The 13,971-nt window shown below is 47.1% G+C and overlaps 1 protein-coding gene across 1 annotated transcript in view; it reads left to right on the top strand.

The window, feature by feature from the left end:
- BTBD9 (BTB domain containing 9) overlaps nucleotides 1–13,971 on the top strand; it is a 458,382-nt gene that overhangs the window by 359,568 nt on the left and 84,843 nt on the right. The window contains exon 11 of the mRNA XM_030557270.1: nucleotides 6,173–6,233. Coding sequence (XP_030413130.1) covers nucleotides 6,173–6,233 — 61 coding nt within the window. The remainder of the gene's footprint in view (nucleotides 1–6,172; nucleotides 6,234–13,971) is intronic.

Raw genomic sequence — 13,971 nt, 5'->3', positions numbered from 1 at the left:
CCGGTCCCATGAGTATGTCTCCCCCCACCCCGGCCCTTCCCCTGCCCCCGCACCCCCCTTAAATCAGAACTTTTTATAGGGAACCGGTTGTTAAGATTTTGGCAGCTCATCACTGTCCATAGCATGGAAGGTTTGAGAACCAAGGATCACCAGGATTGCAGAAAAGGTAAGACATTAATTAGGTGGTTGGGTTTGGGAGGTGGGGAAGATGAGGGACTTAGAAGAGGTTGGGGAGATGGTCTTTGGGCTGGTCTCTCTTTTGAAATGGCATGCAGAATGAGTCAGATGGGAGCCCCAGAGCATCTGGTAGCCCTGCTGATACACAGGGTATATTGGTCCCTCACATGATGAACTTTGCGAACATTTTTCTCTCTTGTTCCATATTAATGGCTCTATGACCAAGCCCTGACCAAGGACAGTTTAATTTAGTGACTCTAAAAATAGTCTTTAGTGTGGAAGTGAGAAATGTGGGCACTGTGGCTTGGAGAGGGTATCAAGTGTATCTTGTTATTTGTACCTTGAAAGAATATAAGGAAAATTTATCCCCATAAATATGTTCATTTTTTGTAGATGGATGAAGGGGCAGATAGTTGTTTTAGACTCCAGAGGGTTTCCTTGTTAGACTAATAATTTTTAAGATGGTCAGATTTTGGAATAAGTGGAAGCCCTCTCATTGCCTCATAGGCCTGGTCTACACTAACTATGTCAGGGGAGTGACTTTTTTTTTAACTGACATTGTTAGACTGGTACAGCTCTTTGTGGGGACATAGTGATATTGGTATAAAGGTGCCTTATACCAGTGTAGCTTATTTCCCTTCCCATATGGGAATAAGCTATACCAATGTAAGCACTTTCATACTAGCATAACTGTGTCCCCACACCTGCAGGTTGTACCGCTTTGACTATACTGGTATAGTTAAAGCATTACAACTTTAATGTGTAAGTCAGCCCTTAGTGTAACACCTTTTCTGTATGCTCATGGTGTATTATCTTGTTCTGTTGTTGAGGGTGTCTATGGGTATGTCTGTACTTCAATGTAAGCCCAGGGTTAGTGAGACTTGAGTCAACTGACCTGTGGTAGGGTTATCCTAGGCTTGAGTGTCTAAATTGTATCTAAACCCTAAGTTAAGATTTAACTGGGCTCGAACTCAGGGCTATGGCTTCCACACTATAGTCTGTAGACCCGAAGTCAAAGTAGAAGTTTGAACAGCCCATCAAACCCATTGCAAACTCAGGAGGCTCTCTGATCGTGTGCTTGGAGATTGGTGATCAAAAGAGAATGGGTTAACCCTGGTCTGAGCTGCTACTATTCTCCAAAGGGGTGGGGGTGGCTTCTGTTTTCAACAGAGTGGAGTGCAGATTGTTGGGATCAAGAGGAGTAAGGAAGTTGTCCCATGGAATTGTGGGATACTTCCAGATGACTCCTAGGACCTGAGTCAATCAGGGCAGCAGCTACTCTGCAAAGCAGTAGAGTTTGGACCCTGGGTCCCAGCTTCACTTGAGCTTGGACCCTCCAGCCCTGCAGGGTTCTGGGACCTTGGGTCCGAGCCCTGGGTTAGTTTAATTGTATTGTAAATGCAAGGGGGGTTAGACTTGAGCCTAGGCTCAAACACAGGCTTATGCTGCAGTGTTGACATCATCTTCGGGGGCATTCCCCTGGCTTGTTACTCAGGATGACACTCTGGCTCTTGTTGATTGGCAGGCACCTCCTGTGCAGAAGACAGATTGTGGGTTTTGTCTTATGTTGGCAGCAGAAGGATGATGAGGTGGGCCTATTGGATAAAGAAGTGCTTAGTATGCTGGAGATTTCCTCCTCTTGCTTCTCATTTCATTTTGAGTAATCAGTTGGGCTGTTTTGGAGCTGCTGTTTACGACCTGTAATTTGTATAATTTGATTTGACAGTAATTCCATTGTCGTTACATTTATTTACAAGACATTCCCTGTGATTTGTTCATTTCTTATCTGTTATCTTTGCTTCTCTAATCATGACTTTCATAAGTCGATCATATTTTTTAAAAGTGTTTGTTTTAATTCTGAGGGATGACAATGTTTTGCTGGCTGCAAAGATGGTGTTTAGCTGTTCCCTTTAACGTTTAATGAAGAGGAAGGAACTATGGTACCTCTTCGTCTTTGCTTGCAAAAGACATCATAGACTGAATTACTCATTTATAGTCTGGTGTAGCAGATATTTTTCAACCCTGGGCTAGATCCACAAAGGGACTTCAGTGGCTTACTGCCACTGTAGGCATCTAAGTCCAACATTTAGGCATAACTAAGATCCTCAGACCATCTGCTTAGCTGCCACCTAATCCTGTGTTCACTTGCAAAATCACCTAAGTCCTGATGCCATCAAACAGCTGAGTGCCCTAGCTCATCCATAAGCCCCATTGGGCTTCTGAAATGAGGCATTCCACTGCTTTTCTTGCCTGATCCAGTAGGCATGCTGAACCCACCTACTGAATCAGGCCCCATGCAAATTACATTTGTGTCTATGTCCATATGTGTCCGTACAGTAGCCCAGTGGTTAGAGCATGCACCTGGAATGTGGGAGACTCAGATTTGCATCCTCTTTCCCTGATTTGGAGCAGGGAAATGAACCCAGGTCTCTCTCATCTGAGGTGAGTGCCCTGACCATAGGTGTGCACACAGGGTATGCCGGCTGTGCCCAGGCACACCCTAATGCCTATGGGCCGGATCCGGCTCTTCAGGGCTTTGGATACGGCCCAGGGGATTTGCCCCCCATGATGCTGCAGGCCCCACGCCGCTCTCAGAAGTGGCTGGCACCATGTCCCTTGGGCCCGGGGACAGGGACGGGGCAGAGGACTCCGTGCGTCGCTCCAGGCACCGCCCCCCACAGCTCCCATTGGCCAGGAACGGGGAACCGCAGCCAATGGGAGCTTCAGGGGAAGTACATGGAGGCATGGCAAGGGCAGGGACATGGTGAGCGGCATGGAGTAGGGCCAGGGCAGGCAGCCAGGTATCATGCCACTGCAGGTAAGCGGCAATGGGCCAGAGCGAAAATCCTTCCTGCACACTGTCCCCCAGCTCCCTGCCCTGACCCTCCTGCCTGCACCTCACACCCCTCCTGCACCCCAGCCCCTTCCCTGAGTCCCCTGCCTGCACCCCATCTCCCTGTCCTGAGCCCCCACTGCACCCCTCCTGCACCCCAACTCCCTTCCCTAAGCCCCCTGCCTGCATCCCACACTCCTCCTGCACTCCAACTCCCTGCCCTGAGCCCCCTGCCTGCACCATGCCCCCCAACTCCCTGCCCTGAGCCTCCTGCCACACCCCACACCCCTCTTGCACCCCACCTCCCTGCCCTGAGCCCCCTGCCTGCACTCCACACCACTCCTGCACCCCAACTCCCTGCCCTAAGCCCCCTGCCTGCACCTTGCACTCCAACCCCTTCCCTGAGCCCCCTGCTGCACCCTGCACCCCTATGCACACCAACTCCCTGCCCTAAGCCCCCCCTGCACCTCGCACCTCTCCTGCACCCCAGCCCCCTCCCCTGAGCCCCCTCCTGCACTCCGCATCCCTCCTGCATCCCAACCCCCTGCCCTGAGCCCCCTCCTGCACTCCGCATCTCTCCTGCACCCCAACCCCCTGCCTTGAGCCCCCTCATACAACCCGCACTCCTCCTCTGTCCCAATCCCTTGCCCTGAGCCCCTTCCTGCACCCTGCAGCCCCCCCCCACACCCCCACACTCTCTCCCGCACCCCAACCTTTATGATGTTCGCCTTTAAAAAATAAAATAAAATTCCTGGGGTGCACATTTCCCTAATGAAATGTGCTGCGCATGCCTATGGCCCTGATGTTAAAGCATGAATTTCTCTTTTTGGAGAAGTTATACAAAATGAAATTAACTAAATATTCATTGGAGCAGAAACTTGAACCTGACTGTCCCACATCCCAAGTGAGTGAGTGTCTTAACCACTTGGGTATATAGTCAGGCCTTGTCTACACTGCCATTTACAGTGCTGAAACTTCCTTCGCTCAGGGGTGTGAAAAAACACCCCCAGCGATGCAGGTTTCAGCGCTGTAAAGTGCCAATGTAGACACTGCATCAGCACTGGGAGAGCTAGTGGAGGAGGTTTTATTACAGTGCTGGGAGAGCTTTCTCCCAGCGCTGGAGCAGGGACTACACTTTAACATCGGCTGTGTAGATGCACCCTCAATCTTTTGCTTTTTCTCTGGGCACCCTGGTGAAAATTTAGTAATGTATGCAAAGCTGAACAGCTTTAACAGGAGGAATTGAGAAAAGCCCACCCGAGAATATTCAGTAGTCCAGGTAAGGGCACTTTCCTGCAATGTGGAAGACCTGGGTTCAAATCCCTGCTCCAAAGTGGGCAGAAAAGGACTTTGAAAACTATTCTCCTGCAGCTTGGGTGAGTGCCTTAGTCACTGGGCTATTGGCTATAATAGTGTATGTGTTTGGGGGGAGGGGTTGTCCCTCTCCCCCCCCCCCCTTTTCTTCTTTCTCTCTTCCCCATGAGAAAAGGCTAACCTGGCTTAAGTACCTAACTCCAGGGGAAGATTGACAGGTGTGAATTCTGATTGAAGATAGGCATTCAGGTGTCCCTGTCCTTTTGTGGATCTGGGCACTAAGTCCTGCCACCTTCCTCTGCATTTCACTCCTGGCTGGCTTAGGCAGCTCCATGCTTTGCTTGCTGACTTCTGTGAATCCATTTCTTAGACATCTAACTCTCCCCATACATTGTAGTGGGAATCTGGGTGCCTATCTCAGGGGTGTGAATTCCACTGGGCAGCAAGGCTCCCAGGAGTTAGGGGTTGCAGTGCTAAGCATTGTGATGCCAAAATCCCCTTTGTGGATCTAGCTCTTAGTTGTCTTCTGCCATTTTTAATTTTTTGCTCAGACTTGACTCCCTACAACATACATGGTTTAACTATAGGGTGCCTATTAATTTGAGGGGTAGTGGATAGGAACTAAACTATCGAGGCTCTTCTTAAGACTTATTCCATGTGCTACATGATCTTTCATTTAGGATTTACACAAGTAGGCAAGCGATGCCCTTCTCTAATGTATGTGTTGCCTGTGGGTATAAATGACTCTGCCCCACAGTTTAAATGGCTAGATGACTTTTTCTCACAATACAACTTGCAGCATTCTCTGTGAGTAAAGACAGGTAAACTTGCATTTTTAAAGCTACTGTGCAAAGATTTCAGACCCACAAATGTACATGCACTAGGTGTGCCTTCAACACCTTGTATCCGCATTTGTAAGTGACATTTGCATATACCAATTGGGTAATGGTGTGCACAACAGGCAGTTAGGCAAGCAATTAATAAATAATAATGATTTGCACTTGGTAATTGAAATGTATGAGATTGTAATGCCCTGAATAAAATTTTGAAGACTTCAAATACAGTTGATAAGTACCATAGAAATAACTATAAAAATATGTTAAATGAATGTAGCCCCTGTCAAACAAGCCTAGTTAAAATATCTTTAAACAGGTGTCTGAACATTAGTATCTCCATTCTGTAGATGGGGAAACTGAGGTAGAGGAGTTAATCACATGTCCCGAATCACTTAGGAAGTCAGGAGAAGAGCCAGGAATGGCACTCAGGAGTCCTCCCTCCAATTCGCCTGTAGACTGCAGAAATTATATAAAAGCTTCATCTTTATTGTTTATAAATGCTATATAAAGTGATTTAATCCTGTTTATGCTCATTCAGATGCTGTCTGCCAGTGTTTACACCTCCTGTGTGACTCACTTATTTCCATGCATATTATAAGCTACAAGAAATCCGTTTTTATGCAGTATTCTTCCTTGCAGTTTGAATTATTTTTCCATGTATTTAGAATTTTCCTGGCTATGTTACTTCCTGCATCATTGGCTAACATTACTGCTGTGCTGAGTCTGGGGTTCAGATCTATCTCTGGTCTTCTGAAATACTGAAGTGATTATCTGCAGATCGCTAGTGTCTCAGCTCCTGTCTTTGGGATTTATGAAGAAGTAGAGGAGTGAGACTTCTATCTCTTTAGAAGTGAGAGATCACCAGTTGCCTTTTGTTCCCTGGAATACATTTGAATGTGGCTTACTGCTTTGAAGCAGTGTTCATGTTTTTAGGATTTACATTAAAGTTTATCGCTTCATCTTAAATACACCCACAGTGTATTGAAATTTGCCTTTCTGTTTTCTTCTCTAGACCTATTTTCACACAACGAGTGGCAATCTTCCTCAACAGAAAAGTGACCTCCTACTTACAAGTGAGTCAAGTGCTGGTCCAATTAGAACTGTTCTTTCTTTCTGTGTTTTAGAGGCTGTTACAGCTGGACGTAGCATTAAGACTTTTATGCTGCAAAAGGTTCAATTTTCTGAATGTTCTTGTTGCATTGCAATGTCAGACTTTAAAGGGAGGCATGTCTGCTGTGAGAGAAGACAAAAGTACAGCGGGGTGGTCTCACTGAAGTCTCCATTTGATCATGTAACATCAGCCTGTTCCACAGAAGCCCTAGATTGAAAGATCATGGATGCTGCTAGTCAGAATTATTGGACTACAAGTGAATTAGCAGTGATATAGCTGTGGAGTATAGCAGGTTGGTACTGAGGTGCAATGGCTGTGCTCTTAAGAAGTGTCCAAGACTTCAGGAGAACGGGTTGCTATAGGTCAGCACTGAAGGTGCATTGTTGGGGGAAATCTAGAAGAGAAGTAACAGTATTGAGGTGGTTGGCCAGGATTGACATGGATTGGCAGTGGTGCATAGAGGCTTGGAATTGGAATAGCTGCTTAATGTTTTAAGAGCTAGGAATTGGTTTATGCTCTGGGTGCTGTTCCCCTCCCCCCATTCCCCCTCATACCAAGACTAAGCTCCTAATTAAAAGGAGGATGGGAGGGAGGAGCAGGAGGGCAATGCAACTAATGAACATTTTACTGCTACTCCTTTGTTGTGTAAATTAAGTGCCTAATGATCTGCATCACAGTACTGTTTTTTGTGTGTTGTTTCAGTGCAGATTATTACAGACAGCATCTCTCTCTCATGAATAAGCATATTCACACTTGACTTGACCCATTTTCAGGAAAGCCCTGCCAAGCAGAGGAATCTATCTTACAATGATATCCCAGTCAAAGGATGCAGGAGGTCACACGGGGCTATTATTCTGTTGTAGGAGAGGAACTTACCCTTGTCTTACTCATCGAAGCCTGGGCTTAAAGGGCACCACATCATAACTTTTTTATAAGGGTGGGGAGAACAAGCGGTTGAAACAGATGCTCAGAATAGAGGAGAGGTGTCTTCAACAGGGGAGAAGGGAAAGATGATTTCAACAGAAACCTGTGTCGTCACATACCTCCCTGCCCTGCCCCCACTTTTTTTTTAAATTTTGATCAAATTTGTGAATTTCCTTCAGTGCCAGACTCCTGTGTAGCAAGTTTTGATTGCCACTCAGCCTGGAAGCTCAAGCTGCTCAGTGATGACTCCATTTAGGTTGATCACCTGGAAGGACAGTCACTCCACTTCCTTCCCCTCCACAGGAAAGCTGTTACTGTACATTCCAGCCCTATCCGTTTATCCAGGGGCCAGTTAAAGCAGGTCAGGAAAATGGTTTCCCTGTCTCTTGAAAATTATCAAGATTTTCCTGTTTTGCATTGGAATGAAACAAGAGAGGTACCCGGTTTCAAGTCCTTGCTCCAATAAATAGGAGAGATTGAGAAAAACCCACCCAGAAGAGCTAATAGTCTGGTGGTGCCTGAGTCAGGCCAGGGACTTGAACCTTGGTCTCCCACATGCTACCTGAGTTCCCTAACCACCAGACTATACTGTGGTGAATGACTATGTGTCTTTGGTTTTGACCAGGACTTACACCTTGGATGTGAGCAAATTTTTGTCAAAACTGGTATGTTCCCATGAAAAGGCCACATGGCTACCACAATCCTGAACACAACCTGTGAAGTGTCATTTTTGCTCAATCAACATTTTCCAACAAAAAACTGTTCGGTTGAAAATTTCTTCAAGGCGGAAATGTTTTCTGTTTTAATTTTCCGGTGTTTTGTTCAGTCTAGTCTTGAAAAACTCTTCATCCTTTTGACAAGGAACTGAATGGTGTCTACGCCCCTTGTTCTACTTACACCTCTACCTCGATATAATGGTGTCCTTGGGAGCCAAAAAATCTTACCACATTATAGGTGAAGCGCATTATATCGAACTTGCTTTGATCCACCGGAGTGCGCAGCCCCGGCCCACTGGAGCACTGCTTTACTGCATTATGTCCAAATTCGTGTTACATCAGGTCGTGTTATATTGAAGTAGAGGTGTACTTCCAAATTGGGTCCTCTGAAAAGAATCACACACAATATGAGTTGTAGCTGGTTTCACACACACCTGTCCCTCAAGCTGGGTTCCTGGAGGGAATCTGTCCCTATGAGAGGGCAGTGAAGATTGACTGCTGCATTTAGATCTGGAAGAAACAGGCTGAATTCAATGCTATCAATCATTTGAGGGGCCAGATTTGGGAGATGACAGACAGACAGGAGAGATAACGACTGTGGATTTGTGATCAACACAGATACAGAGACTGGTGTCCAGGAACTAGTGTAGCTGCATTGGTAGAAACCTGTAGCATAGACAAGCAAAGCTGTGATTTTTTTCAGTGCTAGCATTTATCCTAATGCCAGACAGGAGTATGCTCAGCCAGTGCAAATCATGGCTATTCTTGTTTCTGCCTGGCTTTTCACCAGTGCAGCTATGCCCATTGCCAGCCACTGATGGCTGAGTTACAGACAAGACCCTGATGCCTACATGAGATTAGACAATAAAACACCCACTTACTGGAAACAAACCCCCACCATACTGTGCACTAAACGTTTCTGAGTAACCCCATTCTGGCTGATGGTATATATCTTCCCTGCTCCAGCCGCATACCTCATGTCTAATCTAGTTTGCAAACTCCTCGGGGCACTTTGGGGAAGTGTTTGGTATCATTAGAGATAAATAATAGGGAAGAAGTGGCTCAGCCTCCTCTGAAACTGGAGGAGTCATCAGGGCAAAAGTTTTGTTCTGATAGAAGAAAAAATCTGGACCGAGGTACCGTATCCCTCTTCAGTGGTTTAAAATATAAAGGATCCAATGACTCTACCCTGCCTGGTGGTTTAGTCCCTGTCCTGGGCCACGCGTCCCACTTAGCGATAGAGGCTCACCTGGCTTTCTGACTGGCAGGTGCTTGCTGAATGCTCACTATGTATGGGATTCCCTCTGTCCTCATGTTCTGATGCTGAATAATCCAACGTGTTGGCACTTTGAATTCCCTACCCCAGCCTCATTCCTTGTTCATTCGGGTGCATGTGAGCCCCCACTGAAGCTTGGACGCTGTGAAATGGGGAGCTTTGACAAGACATGGATGCATCCGTCCAAACCAGTCTGGGCAGGAAGACAATCTATCCCAGTCAGTCAGGGATGCTTATAGCTTCTCTTGGCAGCTGCCAATAGGGAGGGAGGGTAAGAGGGAGACTGTTTCTTGGGCTTATGAGGTACAAGAAATGTCTTTCCTTGTCTTTTCACCTCCCATCAAAGATTGCTCCACCAAAAATGGAATGCAGCACTGTGCATCTGACCTGCTGAATTAGAGAAAGAGGAAATAATTTCCAACTGATTTCCAGCTCCTCCAGGCCACTCTCTACAGATCATTCAGATCGTAAGGCAGAGAAGAGAGAAATGGTGGTGGGGGGAGTTGCACGGGATAGGAAAGTCTTGCAATAACAATGAAACCTTCATGTTGGCACAAACAATTATGATCTTCTCCTGCCTGTTTCATTTCTTCATAAACATCCTGATCCCTGAACTGTGTATTCTCTGGCCAGCATGTCACTTAATTATTTTTTGCAGGATGAAAAAACTGTAATTCCACTAAATTAAAAATAGAACTGCAAATGGGTCTGGTTTGATCTCTGTGGCGTCTACAGCAGAGGAACAAGAGTAATTCCAGCAATTAGATGTTAATTGATGTCTGAGCGTATCCCTAGAAACAGCAAGACCATGTATGGCATAACTAGCATCATTAAACAGCATCATTTCCCCTCTGTGCTCTGCAAGCTAGAGTGGAGAAACTCACCCAAGGACTCTCTTCTAGGCAGGAGAGCAGTGGTGGATGATTCAGGAGGAGAGGTTCGTACAAGAACTGACCTCATCTTAATAATAAAAAATGATGGGGAAAGGGAGTGGGACTAATTTTTCTTTGGCTGATTTAAGTTAGAGGAGGTTAAATGCAGAGAATGTCACAGACTTCCTTGTGTTTTTATTTAGCTGTTTTAAAACCCTGTGGTGCACGTTGCAAGTGCTGGTTAGGTCTGCACAGGACCCGCACTATAATGGACTACACAGTTTTGGTGCAAGATGGTCAAATGTAGAGTAGAGAAAAAGAGAAATTTGCTTTAGCTTCTGGAGGCCAGTTACTAATTAATTTTGTTAAAGGGAATAAGAGATCACTGAATTTGGTATCTTTTTCTATTGTACATAACTTCAGATACAGTCATTTCAGTAATGTGATTCTGTTTCTGAGCTGCTTGTGCCTTCACAATAAAGCAGAAAGTGCCGTTTGTTTCACTTTGTTTTCCATTTTACAATACAATAAAAATCTTTTTCAACTAGAAAAAAATGCTAACCTTGGATTCTGAACTGAAGCATAGCACAGACTAATAAATCCTATGCATCAGCAAAGTGGCTTTCATCTGTGGGTCTCAAAGAGCTTTGTAAACATCAATTAATCCTCCCAGCATGCCTGTTACGTAGAGGAGGAGTATTAGCTCCTTTCTGCAGTTATTGTTATGAATTTGTATTGTAATAACACCTAAAAGACCCAACTGAGAGCAAGATCCCATTGTACGTGGTACTGTGTACGCACAATGATAAGACAGTCCCTGCCCCAAAGAGCTTACATTGCTATAAGACAGGGGTCTCAAACTCAAATCACCACGAGAGCCACATGAGGACTAGTACATTGGCCCAAAAGCCGCATCACTGACACCTTTTCATACAAAGATACAAAAGCCAGCCCCGCCCTCACTTCATCCCTTCCCCAAAGTCCCTGCCCCGGTCCCACCTCTTCTCTGCCTCCTCCCCCCTCCCGGAAAGTCCTAAGCACTGGGAAGTAGGTGGAGAAGCAGGGAAGCGGGGGCTGAGGGGAGAAAAGGGCTGCGTGTTTGAGACTTCTGCTATAAGAGAAGAGATAAGGGATAAAGCCAGCACAGCTGCTCAGCTATTGTCACATGTTTTGTAGACAGTGTAACAGAGGTGAGGAGGAATCTGGAGTTAGAGTATAAGGCTTTTCAGATTTTAGAGGGCACTGCTCCCATGTATAAGAGGGAATACAGGAAAAAGCATGAAGGTGTTTGAGGGACATTTGAACTAATGCAGGGGTGGACAAACTACTGCTCACAGGCTGTGTCCAGTCCGTCAGATGTTTTAATCTGGCTCTTGAGCTCCCGTCAGGGAGTGGGGTCAGGGGCTTGTCCCACTCCGCGCATGCCGTGGCTCGTTGTGGCTTCCGGAAGCAGCAGCATATTTCCCCTCTGGCTCCTACACGTGGGGGCAGCCAGGGCCTCCGCATGCTGCCCCCACCCGAAGCGCCAGGAAACGCTGCCAATGGGAGCTGCAGAGGTGGCGCCTGTGGACAGGGCAGCCTGTAGAGCTGCCTGGCCATGCTTCTACAAAGGAGCCAGGGAGGGGACATGCTGGCTAATTCCGGGAGCTGCCTGAGGTATGCGCCACCCAGAGCCTGCACCCCTGACCCCCTGCCATGCCTCAACTCCCTGGCCCAGCCCTGATTCGTCTCCTACCCTCCGAACGCCTCAATCCCAGCCTGGAGCACCCTCGTGCACCCCAAAACCCTCATTCCCAGCTCCACTCTTGAGTCTGCACACCCAGCCTGAGTTTTCTTCCCTCTGCCCCCCGCACTCCTGCCCCAGCCAGAGCCACCTCCTGCACTCTGGACCCCTCAGCCCCAGCCTGGAGCCCCCTCCCGCACCCTGAACTCCTAATTTCTGGCTCCACCCCTGAGCCTGCACCCCCTCCCACACCCCAACCCCAATTTCATGAGCATTCATGGCCGCCACACAATTTCCATTCACGGATGTGGCCCTCAGGCCAAAAAGTTTGCCCACCCCTGAACTAGTGAATGTTAAAGACTGCTGTCATTGGCAGAGTGAAGGAAGGTTGATGGTTCAGAGTGGCAGGGGCTAAACTATGAAGAGTCTTAAAAATGAAGACAAGTACATTGTGTTTGTGGTGGTGAAGGGGGTGCCAGTGCTTGGGTGTAAGGAGAGGGGTGGCACAGTCCACACTTGGAGTATGGCTACACTGCAGTCAGGAGGTGCGATGTGCAGCATGTGTAGACATGTGGCTTGGTTTACCCAAGCTAGATTTGCTTTTGTAACAATAGCTTGAGAACAATAGCCATAGCAGCGCCTGCTTGAGTAGGTACCCAGATCCCCTTGCTGCTGTGGCTTCACTGTTGTTGTTTCTGGAGCTAGCTTTGATCTATCTAGATCAAAGCTAGCTCCTTGGGTATGTCTCTTTAGTGTAATCATAGCTCCCAATTGCAAGTGTAGCTGCAACCTTAGTGGTAAGAACAACAGTTGTCAGCAGTTAAGAGGCCACTTGAAACCTGTCTGAGGGCAGCCCATTATAGTGCAACGTAGACAGGTGCCCTGCCCCGGAAAGGTGCATGACCTTATTGAAGGAGCTTAGGCTATGTCTATACTGTACTTTCATTGTTTAAAACGTTTGTTGCTCAAGGGTTTGAAAAAAACACCCTTGAACTGCAAAAGTTTTACTGACAAAAAGCGCTGGTGTGGACAGTGCTTTGTCAGCAGGAGACACTCTCCAGGAGACAAAGCTCTACCGCCCCTCGTTGCGGGTGGTTTTATTTTGTCACCAGGAGAGCTCTCTCCCAGTGACAGAGTGACTATGCTGCATCCCTTACACCAGCACGGCTGTAGTGGCACAGCCGTGCCGTTGCAAGGTGGGGAACGTAGACATAGCCTCAGCCTGAAAGACAGTCAAGTGTTCCTAGAGAATACTGTCTGACTCTACAAATTAGGGCAGAATTTTACTTGGGGCATGGCTATACTGGAGAGCTTACAGCAGCGCTTTTGCAATGTTGCAGCTGCACCATTGTACACTAATGTAGCCACTTCAAGCCAACAGAAGACATAGCGCTGTGTACCCCAGAGCTTATGACGGTGTAACTTATGTTGCTCGGGGGTGATTTATTCACCCCGCCCCTAAGTGACTTAAGTTATGCAGACATAAGCAGTAGTGTTAGGGTATGTCTACACTACCCGCCGGATTGGCTGGTAGTGATCAATCTATCTGGGATTGATTTATTGCATCTAGTGTAGACGCGATAAAATCGATCCCCGATTGCTCTGCCGTCGACTCCAGAACTGCACCACGGCAAGAGGAGGAAGCGGAGTCGATGAGGGAGCAGCAGTGGTTGACTCGTCGCCATCCTCAAGGCCAGGTAAATCGACCTAAGATACGCCAACTTGAGCTACGCTATTTGCATAGCTGAAGTTGCGTTTCTTAGGTCGACCCCTGCCCCCCCTCAGTGTAGACCTAGCCTTAGAGAGAGCCTTGGCCTGCACGCAGACCAGTTTGGGCTATAATCTTGTCAGTCTCATAAGTTAAGCAGGATTTTAGAGGGGAGAGCTTTAAGGAATATCCAGGTGCAGCGGGTGAGGCAACTTGCTCTAAGTACAGTGCCACTACCCCTGCCTGGAGAGGTTCTGTGCTTTTGGAGAGGCCATGTTTCATATGAGAAGTGAAACTTACATCTCGTCCATGTACCATTATTAAAGATCCCAGGGCACTCTTCCCTGACCGGTGCCTGCCCTTTCATTTAGACAGGGTGTGCCTTTTCCTATTTCAAACTGAGGTGTAATGTTGCTTTGTGCTGTGAAACAGCTGATGTGTTCCATGATTCACCTATGTGTAATGCATAAATGAGGCTTCT

This window comes from Gopherus evgoodei, chromosome 3 (genome assembly GCF_007399415.2).
Source record: "Gopherus evgoodei ecotype Sinaloan lineage chromosome 3, rGopEvg1_v1.p, whole genome shotgun sequence".
NCBI classification, from domain to species: Eukaryota; Metazoa; Chordata; order Testudines; family Testudinidae; genus Gopherus; species Gopherus evgoodei.
This window is presented reverse-complemented; position numbering and strand designations above follow the sequence as displayed.